This window comes from Rhamphochromis longiceps, linkage group LG3 (assembly GCF_057381845.1).
Source record: "Rhamphochromis longiceps isolate RC_006_pf linkage group LG3, R_longiceps_female_GT1.1, whole genome shotgun sequence".
In the NCBI taxonomy this organism is placed as follows: Eukaryota; Metazoa; Chordata; class Actinopteri; order Cichliformes; family Cichlidae; genus Rhamphochromis; species Rhamphochromis longiceps.
In genome coordinates this window covers 55384500-55411760 of record NC_140559.1, presented here as the reverse complement: position 1 = coordinate 55411760, position 27261 = coordinate 55384500, and the positions used below count along the sequence as shown (strand labels likewise).

Genomic DNA, 27261 nt, shown 5'->3' with positions numbered 1-27261 from the left:
TAAGATTTATATATATCTTTTCCATATGGGCAGAACTACACTTTACTAGGGCGACCGTGGCTCAGGGGGTTGGGAATCGCATCTGTAACCGGAAGGTCGCCGGTTCGATCCCTGGGCTCTCTGTCCTGGTCATTGTGTCCTTGGGCAAGACACTTTACCCTACTTGCCTACTGGTGTTGGCCAGAGGGGCCGATGGCGCGATATGGCAGCCTCGCTTCTGTCAGTCTGCCCCAGGGCAGCTGTGGCTACAACTGTAGCTTGCCTCCACCAGTGTGTGAATGCGAGAGTGAATGAATAGTGGTATTGTAAAGCGCTTTGGGTGCCTTGAAAAGCGCTATATAAATCCAATCCATTATTATTATTATTATTATTTACTGTTTTTTGGAGAAAAGATGGTGGCTTTGTTTTGGTAGTAAAAGCAAAACTAACGGACATTTTTAGGACGTATTTATATCTTCTCAGTTCTTAATGTGAAATATCTGGCTCCGAATCCCACCAACCTACAATCTGTGATGCCAGTCTAATAGATGAAAGCATCTGCTGCTTGGCTTAAAAAATAATAAGAGAGTCAAAAATAATTAGTATATAGACAAAACCTCTGAGAGAAGAAGTTGATATTTTTGGATTTTTAAAGGTTTTAAGTAACCTCTCTGGTAGCTAACAAAATCAAAGTAAGTAGAGTAAAATTACGTCTGATGTAAATAAAGAAAAAAACAGGTTGTGTGGCCTAGTTTTAAGATTGCATATAAATAGTGTACCCTGAGGAAATATTCTTGGCAGGTATGTTTATTTATTAGTTTTGTGGAGAGGAAGCCGGAAAAATGAAATTTGGACTCTGTATCATCACAGGAGACAGCTGTGATCGGGTGGGACTGCAGCACTCATATTTCCAAGACGCTTTTAAACACCAAAAGATTCACCGGGATTCTTTTTGCAGGCTGCGTCAGTACAAAGGGGAGTATGGAGTTCGGTGTATATGTGTCGCAGCAGAAGGTCTATCAGCTCTGGGAACAGAAGTAGAATTTACTTCTCTAGCATCAGATTAACTTTCAGGACAGACAAGGACAAGACAAGCGGCTGCTGACAAACCAGATACTCCCACTGGGGTGACATGTAGCACAAACAATAAGATCTGGATTCATGTAAAAGCGTTTGATTAAAGATTAACGGCTGCACACACACCTTTACATCAACGCACACACTCCACACTCCTCAAACTGAGATAAACACACACACACACTCATAGAAAAGACAAACTCTTTCCCTCAGCACACATATGCAGTTCTGCTGATACATGTTGAGCTAAGTTGCTTTAAGTTGCAAAAGTTCCACTCAGTTTGGCCAGCTGCTGCATTTTTCAGGGTATGTTGTCTCTTCCTCACTTTGTACACGTTGCGTTTGTGTGTTTTCACCTGGATTGTGTTGTAACTGTCGCAGGAGCATTCCAATTAAGGAGGTATTGTTATGTATGAGATGGAGAGCGGCGGGTAGTGACAGAGCTGACAGCATTACTTAATGGAAATGCTGGTGCCTGAACGGAGACGACAGCACAGGCTCTCTCACACCCAATTACTTGTTTCTGTGCTCTTCCTGCTGCAACTCACAAATAGAAAAAGAATACATTACACGCTCGAAGTAATAAACTCTGCAGATCAATAAATAACACGACATCTAAAAGATGTTGCTTGTGTGGGGATCGCATGTTCTCCTGTTGTTCAGTTAAACAGTAACTTTACCTTGAACTTGAAAACATCTTGAAATAGGGCGTTGTTCTGATTAATCGATCAATAATTATATAGACAAATGTGTTATTAGTATATTGGTCATCAAATGTAATGGTGTTTATACGTGATTGCAAAATGACATATTTTGAATTTTGGTTTAATGGTCATATTTATTATATGAATACATCATTTTAAGTTTTAAAAGGAAAACGTTTTCAGCAAAAACTGATGTAAGTGCTGCCATTAGTCAGCAATTTCATACTGAAAAGACATTTCCCTTTTTTAATAAAAAAATCAGCCTTTTATAATAAAAATTATCATTTCATTAATTCCTCCTCTACTTTTTCATCCAAGTAATTTTCATTTCATATACATCAGTTCACACGTATCTGCTGACTACTGTTGACTGCATCCAATGCACTGTGTAAAGGATCGATTTAGCATAATTTCATCAGTTTGTTTTGGACTCTGCTAAAAGTTTGTTCTGGTCCAGAAATGATCATATTTGTTTTTCTGTGGAGTTACCAGCTAATGCTAGCAAGTTCTTAGCAAACTGCAACCAAAAACTGCGACGTAATGTGTAGATACAGATACCTGCTAATTATTGCTAAGTGTCAGACCAGTAATCAGTTTGGCTCAGTTTTATTTGTATACTGTTAAAAGTTTGCTACGTAAATAAACGAAATGTATTACACATTACTTTTTTCCCATTTAAGAACTTACATTAATAAATTGCTACACTGCTTACTACTTTACTTTTGCGTTACTCCATAACATGAAATGTATTGTGACATGTATACTGGTTAGCAATCTAGACACTGACCCAGGCCTCTGTCCTAAAACTTACCATGTTTCTTTTATTGCTTAAATTTGAACACTAGACCAAAAGCACAAAGCAAAGTTGAAGAAAAGACCAAAAGAGATTTCAAGCAATCAACACAGAAACTGTACTGTAGAAAGATGCACAGGTAGAAATGGAGGCTACCAGCCTGACTGCTCATCACTTTGTAGTCTGTTGAAGGTCTGTCTCTGGCAGCTGGGCTGGGGTCTGCATACACTCACATTTAACATCCTTCACTAGCTTTGTGTTTGCATACTGTCTGTTTTACCGTCTGCTTTACCATTATGTTTGGGGCAATACAAATATAAATATGTACCGGTCTTCACTTCTCTAAAGTTGGCTGATATAGCCTCAAAGTTATATCATGATATTTCAAGAGAAACTGCGATAGTGATATTTTGGATAGGAAAAAAAAAGCTTAAGTTTTATTGATACTTGCAGGCAACAACGTTTTAACAGCATTATAAGTGTAAATGAAAGCCATTTTTATCCAGTGAGCTGCTGTCACTGATGACAGACTACCTAATTTAAAGTGAAACTGGGTGCTAGAAACAGCAGCGTTATGGTGCAATAGTAGTGACACACCATGTCAAATCTAACCAAAATTTAGTCTAGCTACTGTCCTTGGAATATTTAAGTAAATGTATATAATAACTGCCTTACACTTTAGTTTAACAATAGTTAAATTAAGTTAACCCTGTAACTTGTTAAGAGCTGCACAGTGTTGTCACATCATAGAACTAAAGATATTTTCTACCTGGGATTTTGTGTCATGGGTCCACAGCTGCTTAAAGCACTGCTATTCCACTGTGCAACTGCACCAGCAATTTCATTCATTCGCTCTTCACATTTAGTGCAGCCAGTGAATGGTGGAACGATGCTCTGTGGAATCATTTGTTTGGATTGCACATCTCCACAAATGACTAGCATCTCCTTCGTAGCTTGATTGTACTCAAATGTGTGTTTTAGCCTCAAGTGGTTGAATAAGTTTGTTGCTTCCACCTTCAGCGGGCAAAGTTTTTTCTGCATATTGTGCAAAGTACTGTGTTTTGTTGGAGGTTATTGAAGTAGCTCCCTTTTTACTAAATTGTCACCGTAGACTGACGAGCGGCTCTTTAACATGTCCCGGCTTGTCTCATTGTTGCGCGCACAAGGGAACATAAACCCATGGGGTTGCCATAGCAATAATATTGTGATATAACATTTTTATATGATGTAAAAAAAAGTATACTTATACTAGTATTTTCACAGACTGTATGATGTGGCACAGCCCCAGTGTACAGGAGAGATGACAGATTTTTAATGGTGTCTTTTTTACTTTTTTATATTGCACATTGTGTAGATAATTGAAGAAACTTTGTAATGAAAATTGTAATGATATTTTCCAGTAGTGCATTACATTACTACACTGCCAAAAAATATAATTTGACACGCACTTCATGACATGTGTTTTTCAATTAGATCAATGTTGTAGAATTTGTTGAATTTCCCTCACCAAAACTGAACCAACAACTTCTTGGATGGTCTGTATGAAATAAATTGAGTACCATATAATTACTGTATAAATAATTTGAATTAGTTTAGTTCAGGCCTAGCATAAAACGGTTAGCTACAGCCGTCTATGTCAGGACACATGTCAGTCGAACCCGCCACAATCCAACCCAGATCCAAGTATAAAAAACTCACATTTATCACACTTACATTTGATATTCATTCATTCATTCATTCATTCATTTATCACATATTACATAGACTGTACAAAAAAAATCCATCTAAGATCCATGCCTCTTTTACAAACAATGGCTGAACAGGCTCAGGCTGAAGCAGTGCTTATATTTATGCCTGGCCTATATTCTCATGATTAAAGATACTCTACCCTAAAATCAACAAACAAAATAGCAACAATATTCTCACATGTAACTTAAATATATTTGTAGATTCCTTTGAAGGCCACAAATAAATTGCACATTTTTATGCACATATCAACATCATTCACAACAACAATTTTTTTTTACAGGAAAATTACTAAATTTTTGCAAAGGCCAAAAATATTTTCTGTATCAGACTGTGAACAGCATGTTTGCAAGTTGAACATTTTAACGTTTGAGGTTGCTGCTTGCATTGCGTAACTGCATCAGACTTACTTGAAGAATCATGTACACGTATGACATTTACTACGTTTTTAGAGGGAGCATCTTGTAGTGGATGGTTTACTGCCCAGCAGGAGACACCTAATATATCTTGTTTTTTTTCCACTTCTTAAAGCAATTTTCACTCACTATCTTAAAGCATTTACGCTTGTTGTTGGACAAAATTGTAGGCGCAACATTTGATTTTAGTGGTCACTTATACTCAGCAGCATTGTGAGCTCTTCTATTCAGCTAAATGAATGAAATGCATTAGGACTGAAGTGAACACAACCACACAACCTTTGAAAGCTGTCTTGCCTACACTCTTTCTTCTGTCCTTATTGACAGGAAAGCTGTGAACACTAATATCACTTCCTTTTTATTTCGTTTTACTGAAAATTACAGCCAAACGTAGCACAGCGTGGGATTTTTCTAATACTTAGAATGTAAATTATAACTTTGTTAAGATACAGTGCAGCCATTTAATGTCACTAATAGACACACATTTCACACACAAAGTAAGAGCGGTCTAATTGGGTCAAAAATTACATATATACCATATTTGAGGCTCCTTTTAAACACACCGTGGACAGGTTTTGCTTGTTTCTGTTACAATTCTCATACTAACCTGATGATTACAAAATCTTAGCTGCAGACACAATTGTATTATTTTACATGTGAACATAGGATTGGTACACACTAATCTGGACGTAACAATACTAAAGCTTCCCTCAGTGTTAAAAAGATATTTCCTGTTTGCTGTTAGATATCTCACAAAAATACTTTTCCATGTTAAAAAAAAGCCGTAGTATTCCAGTTGTTCGCCAGATGAAAGGGACATTTTGAGCTTTCTAACATTTACTGACATAAACTTCTGTTTTTTATGTGACTTGAATACAAATGGTAGAAGAACTGCAGGAGTTTTGCCACAGTGTGATGCTGCCATGGATCGTCGAGCTTGCAGCTATTCTGAGTTTTGCATATTGCTGTTACCACAGGGGAGCCGAATACAAAATGTATATTTGCCTCCTTTGTTATAATAAACCCACTGAAAGTAAGTTTAAAACAAAAACAATGCTTCAGTATAGACCTCTCAAAGTCAGAGAGGGATTGTTGAAATGAATTAAAGCGGGTGTTTGTGTGTAAAATATGCTAGAATACGTGTTTCTATGTAAAGACTCCATTCAACTACACCACTCTTGGGTGGGATAGACACACCAAGCCTCCCATTCAGTGAGACTTCACAGCAACACACACTCGTGCTCATTCAGTCCCAATTAGACCCCACACACCCCCGTGAAACAGGGCTGGAACGGTAGCCCCAGTAATGACCAGATCGTTATAGGAGAGAGCAAAGTGGTGAGGGCAGAGAGGCCGAACAAGGGAGGTGGACTGGGGATAATGAGAGGTTGCATGAGGACAGGGAAGGAAATAGATGGGGTGGAGTGTTAGAGCATGGCTGTTTGCACTTTATTTATTGACACAATGTACAAAGTAAAGGAAATCATTTGATTTATGTCCCCACATGCTGGCGTACATATGCAGAATAAACCATTACTGTTGTTCTTTTGTAAATCATTCAGTGTTAAAACTTGAGCACGTGTCATAAAATCAAAAACTTACTGAATTCCCGTTTTTATGCCCAAATCTGAGACGACACACTGGACGTCTCTGAGAAGCACTAAAAGTCATTTTTCTGTTCAGGAAGTAAATAACTATAATTTGGCATCTTAGTCAAGAAAAAACAACAATAAGCTTTGCTAATGTTTGCTGCTTTTTTGTTAATTCTTTTTTGTTAATGTTACGAGTTCAAAATTGGGGATGGAAACAAGAGAAAAAACCACAATAACAACACTGGTCCGGCCGGGTTGAGTCAAACGATGATTTTAATGAACACACGCGTGGGAGATGGACACTGTATGCAGACAGCATCAGATCTCAAAATGGTGGAGCATTGCTCAAACTTTTATAGCCTCTGGTGCCCCCACCTTATCATAAAAGCCTAAACATTCACATATTTTTCTCTCACACGGCGCCTAAGCTACGACCTTGGCTCCCCGTTTATCTGCTCCTACTAAGATGGGGCAGAAAACTCCAGCATATTCTGTTCTCTTCTAATCAGACAAATAAGGCAATGATTTTCTGCGAACAGTATTTCTCATAACTCAGCAGTATAATGCATCATAAAACAATATCATTCATCCACAATAAATCAGCAGTCTAATGTAATGCAAATCAGTTTAACTAATGCAATAGTTATCAGCTTCTTCTAATTCATGAGAATAAGGCAAACTAAAACTACCTAATAATTCACAATCTTTAACTAAGGGCATAACATGGCATAAAATAATATTCCACTTTTTACATTAATCATGGATATCAACAACAATTATATTTCAGCATTAAAATCATTTTCATGAGAAATTTGTTAATCACTGTTCTAGTATATGGATCCGTTCTTAAGCAAACAGCGATCTAGATTATTGTTAAATGGAAAGGTCAACGTTTTGTTTAAGCAGTAGAGAAGGTAGCTGCTCCTTATGGTTAGCACATCGGAAACTATACACAATAAGGAGTTCAAATGATTTTAAATAATTTGGAGCTTGAGTGATGTTTTAGCGGTAGTCAAGTGCAGGTGAACCTTATACATCTGTAAGGATCAATGTCACAGAGAGCTCTTTGAGGAAACCTCTGAGTTCTTGTCAGTATATTTTAAAGAGGAGCAATAGAAACCGGAAGCATCTCACAACAGACCAGTCTTTCAGAAATAAAAAGTTAAGAGGAATGTTAAAGCCTTAAGAAATAATGAGTGGTTGCAGTTTTTAAGAAATAACTACCTTAAATGTTTCTGAAACAATGAGTCAGTTGATTATTTTTAATATGATAAATAGTAAGTAAAGTCTTTATAAGAACATTAGCCTTAGCAGTGAAAAGGAGGTGCACACATTGAGGCAAAAGGACTGAACCGAATCCTTCACCATTCAGGATGATTCCAAAGTGGGATCTTCAAGTGATGGAGATGGGATTGTTCTGTGACCAGAAATAAGGTTTATATTTTTTAAGTAATCAGAGACTGACTAGTGTTTAAGCAATAAGACGTCAAGTATTAATGTATAAGAAATGTCTAAAAGCAGGGAGGTGTAATGAATTTAAGCCTGAAGAAGACGGGATTACATTTGAGCAAAAAAGGGATTAAGGATATTTATAGGTTAAAAGTTATGAAGACAGTCTTTAAGCTGAAAGAAACAGTGTTGAGCAAATAACTGTTAGAGCACAGATAGACTCTAAGCACAAGGAGGGTAGAATAATTTAAGCAACAAGGAGCAAGTTTGTAATCAATAAACACTGAAGTTATAAGGAGTCAGTGTGAGCGTCTATATATAATAAGCAGGAAAGGAACAGACTGCCACAGTGACGAAGAAGGAAGCTAAAAACTAAAGAAATCAGGACCAAAGATGATTTTTAAACATTAAGTTTAAAGTGATTGTAGCTTGGATAGTTTTATTTGTTTTATTTGATCACCCATCTAGTGTTAGGGTTAGTGTTTGGTAATGATAGTTACATTAAGCTCAGATATCTGTCTACATAGTCAAGGATTTAGAATATGTAGGGACATCAAAATAGTTCATGTTTAAAACTAAAAGTTATGAAGGTCTCCAAGCAAAAAGGGACTTCCAATGGCATTAAGTAATTATGTGTATGGGTAGTTTTATGAACTAGCAGGTAGAGTGCCTCAAGGTAGAAAGCAATAAGGTTGGGATAAATTTTAAGGCTCAAGCAGAGTTTGATTTATGAGTATGGCATTTGTATTTATATAAGCAGTTGTGTTGTTTGCTCTCTGTGTTTCCGCGGTCGTGTGGCACTTCAAACATGATCCTGTTATCTCACACCGTGCATAATCTTAGAGTCAAACAAACACGTTCATATAAAATTAGGCTATTTTGTTACCAGTCATGCATAATGAATGCAGAGAGAAAGAAAGGGAAAACGACGGGAAAACGAGGCAGAAAATGAGAGGGGTCAACAGAAGTCCAAAAGGCTTAAGGCTGAAAGAAAGGGATGTGGCAAATGGAAGAGAAGAGGACTGTTACGAGAGAAAAAGGGAGAGCCCGCAGTGGGAAAACAAGGACAATGGCCGTGTTTGTGTCGTCTTTGTCACTGTGGCATTTCGGAGGACAGAGGGGCCGTCTGTGTGTATTCGCTTCCCCATCCACTCAATTTGTGGAATTGATCCGCTCCCTAATAGTGAGCAAAACAAAATAAAAAAGAAAGAAAGTCCGCCTAATCCAACCACTATTTATAACACAGATGGGAGAGAGGAGAGGGATACAATTTAACAGTAGAAGTGCTCCAAAAGCCTGCGATGAAGAGATGAGAAAAAGATAGAGGAGGACAAATGAAGTGGAACAAAGACAGAATAAGGAAGACTCGGTGCAGTTGGAGTAAAAACAAGAAGCTTGAGCGTGTTGGGCTTCCAGCCATATGAGGGGCTTTCAAAATAGAGTCTCCCAGCAAGAGGCCAGCCAGCTGCAGATTAGGATGGAGGCAGGAATGGGAGGGAAAAACGATAAAAGAAAGGAGATATCAGGCAAAATGGAGATCAGAAGGAGGACAAGAGAGTGACTGCTGCTGGAGGAAGTGAAGTGTGAATGGAAAGAATTTGAGCTAGATTGATCAACAGGATGTTTGTGGTGGTAAAAAGTGAGAGGCGGAGAAGACGAAGGAGGGACAGAGAGTGATATATGGGCAGGGAGAGAGAAAATGAGCGAGTCCTTATGTTTCTGGAGATGTTGTTGAGTGTAATAAGAGCTGGTTGTTGGAAGACAGGCCAGGGCGCGGTTATTCTTATTCCCAGCGGCCCTACTCATCTTTCCTCTCCTGCTCCCTCTGCTCCTTTTTTACCTCGCCCACTCCTAATCTGCCGACGGAGAGAAGAAGCACTGCTGTCTGATTTGGGAAAGGGAAAGTGGTTGCAGGAGGTGTTGAGCTCAAAAAGAGCAAGCGGACAAGCCGCTCGGCGCATTGCCACTTTTTTTTTATTGTTTGGGGTTTTTTTTGGTGATCTAAAGTGCTGACTCTAGATTATGAATCAGGTTTCATGGAATTATATCCAGTATAATATCTCTGATATTATCCAGTGTCAGATAAAATACTGCAGTTGAGTCCAATACCTTCGAGCACAAGCTGTTTGCTTATTTTTTTAGGAAATATGGTTTGTTGATCTGATCTTTGGAAGCATATTGAGCTGTGAGGTGGGCGTTTGCTTGCTGTCGCAGGCAGTGAATTTGGTGTAGACAGAGTACAAACAGTACAAGAGCAAGGATCATCTAAACTTCATGCTGGTCCCTGCAGTCCCAGTGTTATAAGCTCGGGCAGACGGAGAGAACACTTTGGTGTGTGCGTGTGTTCGAGTGTGACTCTTCAGCCTGCACACAAACACAGTGAGGGCGAACCTTCCTGTAATTGTCTGCGCCGACAAGCAAATCAAATTTAGCTTAATGTAAAGCGATACAGCGCTAGACGACTGCTGAGCTGCACTGCAGTGTTGTTGTTTGTACTCGTGCCTCACTGGGCTGAGTAGTTTCTGTCATTGCATGAATCTTCTCCGTTATGCACTAAATGTAAAGTGTTAGATAGACGCACTGACGTTATTAAATGCTTTCAAATGTGTTTAAACAGCTGCTTTAGAAGTATTAAAATAGAACTGCTGACTTGAAAGGCAGCACAATAATATATCATCTTAAGATCTTCATGGAGCACTTTTTAAAAAGGCTCTGTCTCAGTGTGCCTTCTGCACAATTCATATTTTTTGATAAGATAGATTTACTTATCTAACGTATCTGGGAACACTTAAATGCAGCCATAAAAGAAGAGATCAAATAACGTGTAATCATATTATAGTAGAAACAATAAAGTGAGTCTGACATTGATATTAAACTGAGGTATTCTAGTAGAGTAGCTTTGCATAGCTGACATTTCAAAGCATTCTTTTATATACATATATATGTATTTATGTGTGTACATGCACTGAAAATATAATCAAACGGTGCAATATCCCTGATGTGAAACAAGATGTTTGGCCCGCCACTCATATTGGACACATTTCAGTCGACTTTGCTTCAATTGGCTGCCCATCACAAACAGAGGGTATGAACACCAGGTGGGCGGGGTTTTTGTGCTCACAGCTGTATGCCTGAGATGATCATGTAAGGGACCGTGTGGGAATTAGAGCCAGTTTCATGCAACAAGCAATTTCATGGGCGTTTCTTGTTATTTCAAGACAAATAAAGCTGATAGAATTTCTGAATCTGATTGAGTGCATTTGTGTTGTTAGAGCTTTTCACTTTAATATTAAATATGAGATGCAAACAGATCCCAGTGCAGTTGAGAGAGGTCATCATGAGGCTGAAAAACCAAAATAAACCAAGACTTTAAAGATCGCACAAGACAACTAAAGTGAGTGATCACATAACTTCACAGCTTTTTATCAAGGCAAGAAGACACCCTGGGAGGCAGGGTACAAATGAAGAAGTAGCAGAATGATGGGAAGAGGAAAATATGGAGAAAGGTCGTGATCTTAAGCATGCCACATTATTTCTCAGACATGGTGATAGAAGCAGCAGGAGCAGCTCTGAAGTGTAGACGGCTATACTCTCAGCTCAGATTCACCCAAATGCTGCAAAACTGAGTGGACAGCGCTTCACAGTGTTAGTCGATGATGACCCATCGCATACTGCGAAAGCTACCCAAGCAAGACAAAGAAACTGGGTATTCTTCAAGTTAGTCAGCTGATCTCAACCAAACAAAATATGATTTTTAGTTATTAAATACAAAACTGATTGACACAACTGCACACGTACTAGTGAGACTAAAGGAATATGTAACAAAGTAACAAACAGATTTAAATGTAGAAAAGAAAGTAACTAAAGACAGAACCATGGCAGTTAGATGTTCGTACACTGACTTTAATATCTGGAACTTTGGCCATCTTTAATGTGAGCAGTACATATATGACAGAATATTAAGAAAGGACTCACATGTCTGCTTGTTTCTCCTGCACTGAGCAAGAAATGTTCAGCGTGTGAGGAGTCAGTGTTATAAGTTAACTATGTGCCAGAACACAGATAATTGGTTATTGTATTTCTGACACAAATCCACAAATTATTAAGGTGGTCTGACCAACCACCTTAATAAAATGCCTCGACTTTCCTCGTTTCACTGCAGAAGTTGTTGATCCTCACAAGCGTTATCATACCAGACCGCAGACACGCACGTCCCAGATGCAATCAACGTGGCCTTTGCCTTGATCCATTGTGCTCTAACGATTAAGCCTTACACCCCTGCTCGGTGGGTCAGCTCTGCTGCTTTGCATCTCATCACAGCCCATTCATCACCGCACGTCTGTCTCCACCTCCAGCAGCCCTCTGTGACATCAGCTTGCTACTGACCTCCCACCGAATCACGTGCACGCTCATCTCATTCAAAACAAACTGCCTCACAGTAAAGAAGACCACGCATACTCCCATCAGAAATGATGAAGGCCAGACGGACAGCAGGTTAAAACTCTGTTCTTAGAATTACACAAATAACCATAAGGGGCGAAATTAAATACAAACAACACAACATATGAACTGAAAAGCTTTTTTCTATTCCAAGAGGTAACCCTTCCACTTCTAGGCTTCATCAATACAAATCCTAACAAGTAAAGTTTATATGCTATGCATTTTAAATACGCCGTCATTTAAAAAAAAGGATACTCACACTCTTATTTCCCAATATCTCACCCATACTTTTTTCAGTATTTGACGTTACTTTCTCAGGCACTCTTTATCATTCAGTTGATCCCTTTTTTTCAGTTATTGTTCAGTAATTGCCTTGTTATGTTGCTTGTGAACGCCAGTGTCCAGGAAACACTGTGGATGGATGCACCTTTTTCTGCTTTTCTTCCAAGTCCAGCTGAGGAGTTTTCCTGCTGTTTTGCTTTAGTGGACAGGGGTCTGTATAAGAACAACTTCACCGCTCTCTCTTTCAAGTTACAGATACATAAGGGTGTGGCAATTTAGAAAAATCTGGCCTGTTTCAAAAAGGACATTTTTGATGTAGAAATGAATCTCTGAGGCTTTTGAATATGCAACCTTGACTCACTGTGGTGCCTTGCATTTTGGATTCTAGCAAAAGACGCACTTTTAGTTTTCAGCGAGTGTTTTCTCATTGAGGAAGCTTCTTTGCATATTCAGAGTGAAGATTTATCCCAGAATATATTTAGCACCATAATTTGGGGAAATACAGTAAATTCACATATATGCGTATTTGTTAAAAAAAGGCCTGACCTGCACACTGAAGATAAGCTTTCAGAAATAATTCCAGTCCATCATGACTGAAATTACAGAGCTCAGAATTAAAGAAATATGCCCTGATGTGTTCTCTCCATTACCCTGTAGCAATATTTCCACTACTCTGTAACCTTTCTGTTAATTGGAACACTAACACAAAGGGCCTCTGCGTATTTGCACACAGATGACAGCTCATCGTTTTGCTGCGAGCAATTTCACTATTATTACGATTTGGAACCTGAGTGTAAAAGGCCAAAAATTTATCTCCACCTCATGCGCTCGTGCGTGCACGCTCGCTGCTCACACGCTCTTTTGGAAGTTGAAATGGTGGAAAAACGCATTAAGTGAAGCCTGCATGGAAGAATTGAAAATGTTAATTCATAGTACATTCTGTATGATTTCCTCTTCCCGAGTTGTCGCTTCGCCCCAATGTGATTCAATATCTTTTTAATTATGGCTTTTGAAAGGAGAGGGCCCTACACTCACCATCTCTCCATGCTCAGGTCAACATATGGGAAGATGATATCGCACTGTTCTGTTACAAAGTGAAATATGCTTTTGAAAGCATAGCCTCTGCTTCTGTGGCTCAAAGGGGAGAATCTACCAAGTCGTGATGCAGTTGATTCTTGGGTTAGTCCTACTTTTTTATTCCCCCCACCGAAGAAATCAACAGCTAAAATATTCATGCAGACCTTTAAATCCAAAGGCACTTCATCTTTCCAGATCCTGTCGGAAATAAGCGCATGTCAGAGTTTCCCCTCCCTCTCAGCAGGCTGTGTCAGTGTTTACTGTCAGCAAACATCAATTCCCATAAAATCAGCGGCCGACGGTGACGCACAGAGCGTGGCCGACTGCGCTCCATCCCCATGACTAATCACTCATTTGATGATGCAGTGGAAAGGAAGCCGTTTTTCTCCATCGGGGGACCAGGGGGTGGTGTCTCCGAGGGCCGTGGTGGACAGCGTGCTAAACTGGAATGCTCGACACAAGTTTAGGCCTAATCGTCTCATTGTCTCCGTTCTGCTTGAAAGGATCAGCAGCCGTGCTAAGCTCCTCGGGGTACCAGCACTCAGCTGCTCTCTGCCATCTTGCTTTGTCTTCGCTGCTGTTGTTTGTGTTTACTGAGCCGAGCAGTGTTTTTTTTTTTCTGTTATTAGATTTCATTCGTCTTGTTGAATTTGTGTTTTAGTTAATTGTCGTTTAACCTGTGCATCGTGGCATCCTTCATAGTAACTTTTGGCCTTGGAGTGAATATCAAATCAAATCAAATCACTTTTATTGTCACATCACATGTGCAGGCACACTGGCACAGCACATGCGAGTGAAATTCTTGTGTGCGAGCCCCACAAGCAACAGAGATGTGCAAACACAACAACACAAATGAGCAAAATACAAGAATGGCCAACCTGAAACTAATAAATATATGTACAATATATAATAGTGTATGCATTTCTGGATGTGTATACTAAATATTTTCCTACGTGTGTGTGTGTGTGTGTGTGTGTGTGTGTGTGTGTGTGTGTGTGTGTGTGTGTATACACATTTTTACAAATTAAATAGTAAAAAAAATAAAAATAAATAATAATAATAATAAAATATATAAAATATACAGAGTTGAATATGTGCAAAACAAGTGGCATTTATATACAGTGTGGAGTGCATAATGTTGAAGTTCCAGTAGTGAAGCTGAGGTGTCTATGACGTGTTCAGCAGTCTGATGGCCTGGTGGAAGAAGCTGTCTCTCAGTCTGCTGGTACAGGACCGGATGCTGCAGAACCTCCTTCCTGATGGAAGCAGTCTGAACAGTTTATGGCTGGGGTGACTGGAGTCCTTGATGATCCTCCCCGCTTTCCTCAGGCACCGCTTCCTGTAGATGTCTTGGAGGGAGGGAAGCTCACCTCCAATTATCCGTTCAGAGCACCGCACTACTCGCTGGAGAGCTTTGCAGTTGTAGGCGGTGCTGTTGCCATACCAGGTGGTGATGCATCCAGTGAGGATGCTCTCAATGGCACAGTGATAGAAGGTCCTGAGGATGCGGGGGCTCATGCCGAATCTTTTCAGTCTCCATTTCAGTCTCCAATATGCATTTCTTTTTATCAGTAATAATTGAAATATGGATTTTAAGTCAGGATAGGTTCGATGGCACGCCCGTCCATGTGCGCGCATGGACTGTTTGAAGTGCGAAAGCAGCACAAAGTGATGCCTGCCAGACATGTTCCTATGTTCATGTTCATGTTTGAGTGTTCTGTTGCCGTTACTCGCCTGTATTCAAATTGTCTGGGATCATCGGATGCCTCGGATTTATTGAAAGGACTTAGACGTATCCAGCACAAACATGGCTGCCTGATGTTTGTTTTGGGCTCCAGAGCAAGCTCTAACAACATTTCTGCGGCTGAGCAGATTATGTTACAGTGTCGTGCGTTTTTCACTATAGCCGACAACAACTTTGGCAGCTGAGGCGGTATGCTGACTTTAAAGCTTGGCGAGGGAGCGTAGGAGAGGAGCGGGGGGGTTGGTGCAGAGGGCCTTCCAGTATAAAGGTGAAGAGGTCGGTGTACAGGTGTGCAGTGGAGGGCACAGACTCGTGGTAGCGAGCCAGCACTGATCCTTTCTCTATCTCATATTCTGTCCCAACTAACTAGCAACATATTCCAGTAGTCTGTGAGGTATTTCACTGCTATAGGATGCAAGGGACAGTTTCTGCCTTCAAGTCGCAGGGTTTAGCTGTCCCGTGAGAATGGATCTTGATCTATGGTCGCCCGGGGAAAAATAGCAGGTGGAGGTGTGTGTATTTATGTTAATGAGAGATGGTGCAAGAACTGCACACTTTGAGAGTCATATAGTTGTCAGGATATTGAGTTTCTCCCCTTCTACGTCCCTCAGGACTTTGGAAAATTATTTATAACTTGTTTATATTCATCCGAGACCAAATACTAGGCCCGCTGAAGATATAATATATCACGCGGTGGTTAGGCTTGAAAATGTTGCTCTTGAGCTCCCAAAATTTGTATGAGCGGACTTCAGTGGCTGCTCAGTAAGACAGATATTGTCCCGCTTTTATCAGTATATTAATTATCCTACAAGGGGAGAGAGGATACTTACATAGAGGGGGTATCCAAAACCCACTGGAGGGGGGAATAAAATGATGACTCTGCATGACGAGGAGTCGACATGGATGACTTGAAAGAACTGTAAATGTAAAAATACCTCAGTAAATTGGCCTGCTTCTGACTCCAAATGTTGGGAAAGTGGAAGGCGATTCTTAGCGATGTATCACACCATCTTTATCGTGAATATATCTTAACACCATCACGATGCAGGTGCAGGTATCAGCTTTGTAGACATCTTGTAGTCAGTAATCGTTTATACATAGTAGCAGAAATCTGTTGAACAAAGGCAGGTGATGTGATACTTTGTGTGTTGAGCTGGCACACTGGATTTCTTCTTCTTTAATAAAAAAGTAATAATGTGCTTTACTATATGTTCCTTTAATAAAACAGTAAATTTGAAAATTCACGGGTAACACGATTAGTAATATTTTAGCGTTAAAAATATAATTTCAGTTAAAGAGCTTGCACATACTGGTGGAAAAACCCTTACTGTTCATTTAGATCAGCTGTGGCGCAAACCTTACACTGGGTGGGTGGTGTAATAGATTTGTTAAGCACTGTATGATACTCAGTATGTCAGATAAAGAATGAAAGGAGGAGCTGGACAGGAGTTGGGTTGCAAAGTGGCTTGGAGATACACAACATGTGTGGGCAGGCTAAAGTGGGTAAAATTGCTCACCCTATTCACATCTGGATGCACAGACAAATAACACTTGAGCCATCAGCTGTTGGTTAACATTGGGATCAGTGAATCTACTGGATTTGAACTCAATATGACTTTGCAGGCTATCTGAACTAACACCATAACTGATTTGTTCATAGTTTATTTGGAATGACTGAAGGAATCCTGTTAGTAATCTAGGTTTTATATCCAGACACGTAAAACCTATTGACACTCACATTTTTAATGTTTGATATCCCACTCTGCCTTTAGTGATTTGCTCCACCTGAAGCCTGTAACAAGTCCCAAAAGTCAGCAAAAAATGTATTTTTCCATCTGTTCACTTAGTAAAAAAAAATCTTGCGCCCTTGTTACAGTCGACTACTATACAGCCGTCTAACAACTACTTGTTTCAGAGAACTGAACATGGCAACCCAACAGCTGCCTGAGAAATTTCATTAAAAACGAAAACATCTTTGATCAGGTAGTTTACATATGCTGGACAGCTTAGCGTCCTGCCATGAAATTGGCTGCACACAAAAAAATTAAAATAAACTTTGTAGTTTTTTGCAAAATTCATGTCCCGTTTACAGCATCATCATTTTGAGATTTGGCTCGAGCACGCACGTGATGTCGTAGCTGCATGTGTTCTTTCGGTTCAGCAACCTTTTGAAGACTCTGTTTCTTGTTTCTTATCCTTGGCTCTGTATCTCGGCTGCTGCGTGGATTCAAAGTGACAATGCAGATTGTGTCTTTGAACGCAGACATCGACTCGTAGTAAATGGATACACGGGCCTCTCTTTAAAGATGCACTGTCTGCCTTCATCTTCAACTTTCCTTTTCGTGCCATTCTCTGTCAGCTAATTTGTTAGTTTACAGTGAAAGCAAAGTTGCGGTGTGGTGTGTGTTGCTGCGTACACACCGAAGGGCCAAAACCTGCTGAGATCTTAAAGGACGGGTTTGGCCCTGTCCTTGAGTTTGACATCTTTTAGACTGTTAAGCTGTCAGCCTGCATTTGAGGTGCTGAAACATCAAATATTCAAGGTTCTCAGTTTTTGTACAAAAATGACTACAATAACCGCGAAGACAAGACCCTCATCATTTATTCCACAATGACATAAAAGCAAATGTTACGTTATTAAGAGATTTTTCAAGTATTTGCCATGACCATACAGGGAGAGAGTTTCAAATAATTACGTCCATGTTTGTGAAAACCAAAGACATGCAGTAAGTGGGTTTAGGTTAATTGGGGATTCTTAACAAGTGTGAGTGAGAGATGGTCAGTGTGTCAGCCCTGCGACAGACTGATGATCTGTCCAGGGTGCACCTTGCTTCTCACCCTATGGTAGCTAGGATAGGCTTCAGCCCCACCGCAGCCCTGATAAGGATAAGCGGAACAGAATGGATGGATGGATGGTTTCGCCAATATCGGCCTGCCAAGTGCTAAACTTCGAGCAAAGCGTTGAGCAGAGACCTCTCTCCCATATGCCGTCAAACCCTCTGTTTCCAAGGGAAGGCCAATCAGATAAAAGCTGCCATAAAGGGAGTGAGGCCCTGAAAAGAGCAGGCTGTTAATACATTTTATTTCAGAGGGAAAGCTGGAGTGCTGCGCCCTCTACTCTAGCAGAGTCTAAGATTAAAAAATAGAGGTTAAAATAAGCAAAAGGTCCCTCTAATGCTAAATCATTTGTATGTGAAGTTGAAAAGCTACAAACTAATAATAAGCTAAAAGTAAAACACAGAAAGTCTTACTTGATATGAAGTGGATCAGCTGTGGGAGGAAAAAGGGGGAAAAAATAGAAACTTGGAACTTTTTACTTTTTTCCCTTGAAATATTAAATGAAAATTACTATTTTTTTAAAGATATTTGCAAGAAAAAGTTTTTACTATGGTCTGAAATACACATATAATCATTTGGAATTATACACCAGCTGTAGGTGGTTACTTACATAACTCACTGAGGGCTTATACGGAAAAAGTATTACAAATCATATGAAAAATATCAAATGCTGTTAAACAGCTGTGGCCTATAGCTGTTATCAGATTAAGGCAGTTGAGCAAAAAGTTTATGATTTTGTTCCCTGTTGAAATGGAAATATTTACATACTTTAGCAGAGATGGAGCACACACTTCTGAAAAGCCATAAAAGCCATGAAACAAAGCGCGAGTAAACCTCAGTCGGTCGCCCCGTACAGTGGCTGTGTTGACCTGTTTTATAAATCTACTCCGTTTAATTCCTTTAGTCGAACATGCAAACGTTAGTGTAAAACAAATGAGTCAGCTTTAAGCCCCTCCTTTAGCTCATGCCTGTGTGAGAGTATTCACCATCTGCCCATTGTAAACATGGACGTTAAGGATTTGTCGAGGCTTTGTATGTATACGTGGACACTATCCCATTTCCCCAGCTGCCTCCATGGTATGGGACATTCTGTTGTCGTGCAGCACCTGTTCACATTGTCAACAAAATAGCTGAAGAGAAACAAATTATGCAAAAAGTATTTTTAAAGCATGATTGCACGCTTTGATGAATGATTGAATTTTTTTCAACCCACATGTGGTTCAAGTATGGAAGCTGAGGGTGGAGAGCTAACCACCAGCCCATCTGTGGGCATCGCACGCTAAGCTTTAGTTGTGGTAGAAACACAACAAAGCCAGAGACAGGGAAAGAGAGAGAAAGAGAGGAGAGCTTGTTACCCTTGAGGGCCTCGGTCCTATCAGTCACTGTGCCACAACGATTCGCCCTGTAACTGATCCGTGGACGCCGAGTCTACAGGTCAACTGTGACAGTCTGCTTTGTGCGTGTGTGTGTGTGTGTTTGCATCTTGTGGGTTTGTGTGCGTGTGCATCTGCATTCTGTCCCTCGATGCCGCTGCAGCAGAATGCAGAAACATGCATGTAGGAGGTGCGCATGTGGTCATTCGCTGCTAATGAAATGACATGCAGGTAGAAGCACGGCGAAGGGCATCATGGGGTTAGGCATGCAGGACAGCAATATGTTGCCACAGCAACAGTCAATGAGACTTTGTCCAAGTGAGAGGGAGAGGCAGGAGAGGCGGAAACAAGTCAAAGTGGAGCAGTTGCCATAGCGACTTCTCCATTGCAACTGCCTGTGAATTTCTCTCTCGCCGGTGTGAGTGTGTCTGCCTGACTGATGCGCTGGTTTTAGCGCCATAGCTCTGTATGGATGTGTCTGTGACACCCTAGTCTATCACTGGAGATTTACGGTGCTACATTTGCAGCCACCTTACATACGTTTGTGTACTTAACACAGCATCTACATATATATAAGCAGCTTTCAAAGAGAGCCGCACGCCCTCCATCTCTCCTGCCTTCTATAATAGATGCAGTAGTGGTTATTTATGTGGTTATTCGCCACTACTGTTTGCTCATATCCTCAGGCCTGCACGCACACACACTCGCAGACACACAAACAGAAGCCAACAGGGGCTGCTGTCACTGTGCCACTCCTCTGAGTCTTCTGTGCCATATGCTACCGTAGGCTCCTGGCAGGCAGGAGCGACGCTGCTCACAGTCAGCTAGGAGACTGGTTCAAAGGCCAACGAGGGCCCATCGGGGACCGTCCTACGTGCACGCACAGCGCTGCAGGAGAGGGCGTATGCTGAAAACTCTCAGGACTGACATTGGATGCTTTCTGAAATGAGCTGCATGAGTTTCTTAGTGGAGGATGCCAGAATTTATCATCATAGCTTCCCTGAGCAACCATAGAGTTTAAAGGGCACCTGTTATGCTCATTTTCAGCTTCATATTTTTATAATTAGACTCCACTGGAGTAGCTTTAAGTGTTTTATGGTTCAGAATAGCCTTTATTCATCTTTTACCAGGTCTTGGTGCAACCTGTCAGTTCATCCAGTGGGTGGGGTCAAAGAAGTGTTCTGTTTGGGAGGCAGGCCATGCCCTCAAGCCAGTGGTAGAGAAATCACTGTGTCATTGTTTGTATTTTTTGTTTAATATGAGCATCCACCACTGTAACAGTATATTATATGTATATATCATCATATATTATATATAAGAGAAAATAAGGAAATAAATAACACAGTAGGTCTACATTAACTGAATACCTTCAGCTTGCCTCAGAAATTCATGTTTACAATATATTGCAGAGAATATGTTTTTAAGTACTTGTTTTCACATTTTTAAGCATTATTATTTAAGTTAGTGTTGTCCAGGCAACACTAGTTTAAATCCATCCATCCATTTGCGTCCGCTTATCCTTTTCAGGGTCGCTGGAGCCTATCCCAGCTGTCATAGGGCGAGAGGCGGGGTACACCCTGGACAGGTCGCCAGTCTGTCGCAGGGCCAACACACAGGGACAGACAACCATTCGCACTCACACTCACACCTAGTGGCAATTAACCTATCCCCACAACTTAGTTTAAATCACTATAGCTAATAATCCGGTTGTTCAGTGATGACGCGACGAATCCTACTTCCGGGCCTAAAGTAGTCTGCGTTTAATATGGCTTTTGTGTTGTTAACATGTTTAATGTTTTGTATTTTCTTCTATTTAATCTCAAAAAGCTCCTAAAACAGTCAGTGATCACTGTTGACCTCCCTCGGCTTTTATTACCGCTAATCATTTATTTAAGCTCAGTTTTTAAAACCTTAGGATGTAACTACAGCCCAGCCCATGCAGCAGTATATGAATGACTAACCTCGTATTGTGGATGGATTATCTCAGTTGTTCTCCTGGCTGAAGTTTGGTCCTTTTACAGCATCCTGCCATGCAATTACATTTGTTCCTGACCACCGAGAACACTCACGTCAACTTTTATCGAGTGGAAAAAAAGTTAGCTTGTTTATATTATGCTAACATAGCTGTGTGTCGCTAGCGGTCACGTAGCACATCATTATATACCAGCTAGCCCAACTTCAGTAACCCTACAAACGTCACTGCTGTTTAGTTTTCTGTCTTCATTTATGCTGGAAGTGATAACAGAGCTGTACGTTTTAATTTGTTTCCAAAACCCTGCAGTCAGGACATGCTATATTGTATTTAGATAGAAGCTAGCGAGCTAACTTCCTGCTAACTTCTAACTCCGTTAAATGTCATAAATTCCGTTTTCATGGATGCCTGGATGTTAAACTCAATTGTTACACCTGGTAGAGCAGAACGCTGATCATTTTATTAAAGATGAAAGACTTTAGACAGTTTTTCAACTCTCAGTAATGCCATAGTGATCGTTTGATATATGGACCTGCAGCGGAGTTTAGGCCCAGACACGGCTAGTGACGTCAGACTGAACAACCAGATAGACAGATCCTGCCTCCAGTTTGCACATTTATACTTACTTTCAGTAAAATAAATACAGAAAACTTTACGGGAAGCAACTCTGGAGCTAAACTTTGTTTTCTAATGTTCTTGCGTAACATTTTCATGGGTAACTTTTTAGCTATCTTTCCATTTTTCACCTCCAGGCGGGACCCACCAACAATTTGTGCCAGTGCAAAAATGATAGCGTCCAAGAAAACTGTGTTCTTCTAGAGATTCCACACAGGGGAGTTGACCTAGAAATAGGTTTCTATAGCTGTCTCTGCAGCTCAAGGCGACTTGAAATTTGCATTTATGGGGGTTCCGAGTTCCAAGGTGCAAAATAAAATGAGGAAATTATGGAAATTTATTGCACACATGATATATTGAGAGCCAGTGGCCTTTTATTTTGTGTTGATTGCGCACTGAATGCTCTTCAGAGGGGAGTATACAGACATCAGCTCCACTCCTTTGGGGCCCGGCTTTGATATGTTTCCTAGTGTCATCCTGGTACCTTCTTTTTTACCTTCTGTATGTTGTGCCACATTGCTTTGAGTGTGTTTACTAGAGAGTGGCTGTTTGAACAGTGTTAAACATCTCTTCTCTGCAGCAGAGAGCTCTTTGGGGTGAACTCTGACACCAACACATTGAGCTATCCCATCATAAGAGCTGTTGTGCAGATATTCTGTGAATTTATCTGGACATTCTCTGTTGAAACTAATTGCCTCAGGCTGCCATCAATTTTCAGTTGCACACACAGATGCTTTTGCACTGCGCTAGGAATTGCATCAGTTTTAGTCAATCTGGGCCTCAGTGTGAAGTAAAGACTGATGCACGACAGGCTCTAATGTGAAGCACTACAGTAGCTGGTAATTTTCTTCAAGCCTTTTTTTTCTCGCTGTAATCACCAGGAAACATTTGACAAGATTCTCACGGTGGCGCCTCTCGTTACTGCCTGTTGTTAGAATCATTGGCTGAAATCTAAATGAGCTCAAGCCCATTTTTAAAGGTTGGCATCCAGCCGCAGTAAGTAATGCAGCACTGATCCAGTGCTGTGTTTTCATCACGCTGCAGTTTGTTCCATATACTATGGTCTAACACAATGTCTAATCATAACTGTGAATGCAGTCATTGACTTTTTGTTCTTTCACACTCTGTTTTTCCCTGTTTGTGCATGTAGATATCCGTGACCGCAGGAAGAAGCCGGTGATGCTGTTTATTCACGGCGGCTCCTACATGGAAGGCACAGGAAACATGTTTGATGCCAGCGTCCTCGCCGCCTACGGCAACGTGATCGTGGTAACCATGAACTACAGGCTCGGCGTGCTCGGTGAGTGGCCCTCATGACTTTTTCATGCTAACAGATTTGCACCAACAAATAGATTTGATTTATATTCCATATCTCCCCAAACGCTGAGCTAAAAGAACGTTTCTTCTTTTCTCTAAACTGAGTCGATGATGGGTGACATGAATAGAATCCATCATTGTAATGACAACCAGTCCAGGGCCTGATCGTTACAGCTCACTTGCTTATAGATTTCCCCTCACTGTCTAAACACCGATTGTGTAATTCTTTAATTTTCTTTGAATACTGATGGCCTTTTTTTTGTTTTTGTTTTTGTTTTTTACAAAACTTTTGCATTGTAAACCCTTTCTTGGAAACAGGGGGAGCTGAGATGAAGACACTAGCCAGACTCGTTCAGCTGAAACACACCAGAAAGGAAGTTTGGCTTGTCTTTACCCAGTTTGCAGTGTGAATAAAAAGAAATAAAAAATGTTACAATTCAAGCTTAGTTTCCATGGTATCCCTTGGTGATGGTGCCAGGATAGATCACGATCATTTGGTAAAGTTGTGGATAGTATTGTGGTGGAGCCTGATACAATGGGACTGGAAGGATCAAATTATAAAAATGTGCAAAGACTCCTTGAGTGTTTATGGTTAAATGCTGAAGTCTAAACCAGGTTGAATCAGGAGGACTGCAATTTATAAAGATGTGCACAGTTTTATCCATCCAGCCATTCGCTTCCACTTATCCTTTTCAGAGTCGTGGGGGGTGCTGGAGCTTATCCCAGCTGTCATAGGGCGAGAGGCGGGGTACACCCTGGACAGGTCGCCAGTCTGTTAAAGGGCTAACACACAGAGACAGACAACCATTCGCTCTCACATTCACACCTATGGGCAATTTAGATTGATCAGTTAACCTATCCCCACTAACTGCATGTCTTTGGACTGTGGGAGGAAGCCGGAGTACCCGGAGGGAACCCACATAAGAACATGCAAACTCCACACAGAAAGACCCCGGCCTAGTGGTGGAATTGAATTCAGAACCTTCATGCTGTGCGGCAACAGTGCTAACCACAATTCCCACCGTGCATCATGGTCCCTTTTCTCATAAAATAGAAGAACGCAGAATAAGTAGAATGAAGAGCAGGTAGAAGAGAAGGTAGATATGGTTTTGCAATGTATTAATCAGAAGAATTTTACTTTCAAAAATGTGGTCGAAGACATATATGGAGCCATAATCAACAGTGACTTATTTTAAGTTGGGAGTAATGAAGCACATGGCTTCATATGCACTAGATTTCTCCTAAAATTAAAAAAAAAAAAAAAAATCTTACCTTAAATCGTGTCTAGATTTGTCTACATAATTGTTTCCCAACCACTGTGGATAGGTGTGCCATGAGAAATAATCAGGTGTGCCGTGGAAGATTATCTGGTTCAACCTGATTAGTAACGGGCAGATTGATTACTTTCTCTTCCACTAGAGGGCAGTACAACTACCTGCTCTCATTAAATGGGTTGCCAATAAAACAGAAGAAGACGAAGAAGAAATTACATAATAGTCATGCTGTGAGTGAGACGACAAAGCGTGTAATAAATAAATAGATAAATATTTGAAAAGAAAACGTAGTCAATCTGACCTGGATCCTGGAGAAAATTCCGACCCAGATGAAGCCCTGGCATGAGTAGTGGTCAAAAGAAAGCAAAAAAAGTATACTGGGGACAAACCAAACCAATTCCACTGTGCCTGGTGCGCAGGGGGAAAATGATCAATATCCTTTTTGTGACATTTTTGTTTGGTGGTGTGCCGTGTGATTTTTCTAATGTGAAATATGTGCAGTGGCTCCAAAAGGTTGGGAAACACTGGTCTACATAGAGTTAAAGTTAAAGTGCTGCGAAAAACTGTTTACACCCTTCCTGACTTTTTTTTTTTTTTTTTTGCTTATTTATTATCCTTGCGGCACTATGTTAATAAGTAATTGCCCTCTAAACCTAATAACTGGTTGTGCCATCCTTGGCATCAACAGCTGCAATTAAGTATTTGTGATAACCGGCAGTGAATGTTTCACAGTGCTTTGGAGGAACTTTGGCCCACTCTCTGAAAAGTATTAACAGACTGCTTAAGGTGATACCAAAGCATCTTATTTTGTTTGGTTTCTTTTTGAGCTATTCAGAGGTGGACTTGGATAACCCAAATGCAACCAACACCTTCAGAGCACAATGATGGTTGGACATTGTCCTTCAGAATTTCCTGATACAGAGCAGAATTCATGTTTCCCTCAATTATGGCAAGTCTAACAGGTCCCGAGGCAACAAAACAGCCCAAGACCGTTACACTACCACCATGTTTGACTGCTGGTGTGATTCTTGTAGCATCATGAACTCTGAACTTGACTGAGGCAAGTGAAGCCTGCAGGTCTTTAAGTATTGTTCTGTGTTATTTTGTGACCTGATGAGTCATCAGTAGACTCTTGGAGGAATCTTGGTAGGCCAGTCACTTCAATACTGGAGTCCTAAAGCCTTAGAAATGGCTCTTTTCAGACTGATAATAAAAGTATGTCAGCTTTTTCATTATGTGGTGGCATGATTTGTTGCTTTGTGAGATCTTTTAGCTTACTTACTTAATTCTCGTACTCTTGTCACTAGGGCTGCCACAAACGATTATTTTGATAGTCGACTAGTCACCGATTATTTTTGCGATTAGTCGACTAATCAGATCATCATCCATTGGACGTAAAACTACAGCTTATTGCACCAGCAGCATCTGCTCTTATATAACTATCATTAGCTTACAGCTTTAAGTGTTTAAGGTAAGTGCTAACTAAAAATAAAGACAAGATGATAGTTTATTAAATTTTAATGAAATTTGCAGATTGTTTCGGTGAAGTTTAATAAACTCCTTGCTATCTAAAATATAACAGGACACCGGAGTAGATTCTGGAGCATCTCACACTTCTGATAATCAGTTGTCTGCTTGACGTTTATTCAGCTGTGTAAAAACTATAACTTTAATCTCAGACAAACTGATTTACTCAGGAACAAATAAAATACTAAAAAAAAAAGCCAAACAATAACATTTTAAGTTATCTAAGTGACTCATATATATTTAACCTGAGTAGCGAAAGACGGCGGTGGGTTTGAAAACGATTTGCGGGGAGTCCGGTGTTCTCACGGCGCTAGTGAGCCTAGCCCCCGGCTCGCTAACGAGCTAGTGGGTAACAGATGTCTCCGAAAACGTCGGAGCGCTTTTGAAAATATGTGGTGACCTGATAAACTGAGCAGATATTTGAGGTTTACACAGCTACATTCTCGCCTGAAAATATGTTAAACGTTTATTTTGTGACCCAGAAAGAATAATAAGAGTAACATTAAAACTAACTAGCTGCCGCCATTGTTGGAAACTGAGCTGGGCTGCGCTATGAATTCTGGGACACAGCTGCTTCTTCTTCTTCTTCTTCGGGGTTTAACGGTAGCTGGCATCCTTGTACATGCAATGCTGCCATCTTCTGTTTCAGTCCGTTATTACACTCTTAAATCCTGCCACTTATTCCTGCGTCTTTTGTGATCTTACAAAGCTTCAAACGACGCGTCGACTATTAAATCAGTCGTCGACGATTTTGATAGTCGACGTAATCGTGACTAGTCGACAAATCGTGGCAGCCCTACTTGTCACCATACATCCTGTTTTTTTATTTGGCCACTGAGTCCTGCATTGCCAGGAAGTCTATTAAACATAGGAGTGGAAGAAGAGAACAAGCATGCAAATCATATACAGATGTGGCATTTTTACTGACGTGGAAATGCACCTCACAATTCCTCATTTTAACTGCACGCCCTCGCCCAGAACCTCCAACTTTCAGATGACTGTTTTGCAGATGTATAATTCATTCCACAGAGAGTAGGCATTGTAAA

At 40.5% G+C, this 27261-nt stretch overlaps 1 protein-coding gene across 2 annotated transcripts in view; it reads left to right on the top strand.

The window, feature by feature from the left end:
• LOC146675345 (neuroligin-2-like) overlaps window positions 1–27261 on the top strand; it is a 257360-nt gene that overhangs the window by 142453 nt on the left and 87646 nt on the right. For both annotated transcript variants that reach the window (XM_085400411.1, XM_085400410.1), the window contains one exon: window positions 23248–23397. In XM_085400411.1, the coding sequence (XP_085256537.1) occupies window positions 23248–23397 (150 nt within the window). The remainder of the gene's footprint in view (window positions 1–23247; window positions 23398–27261) is intronic.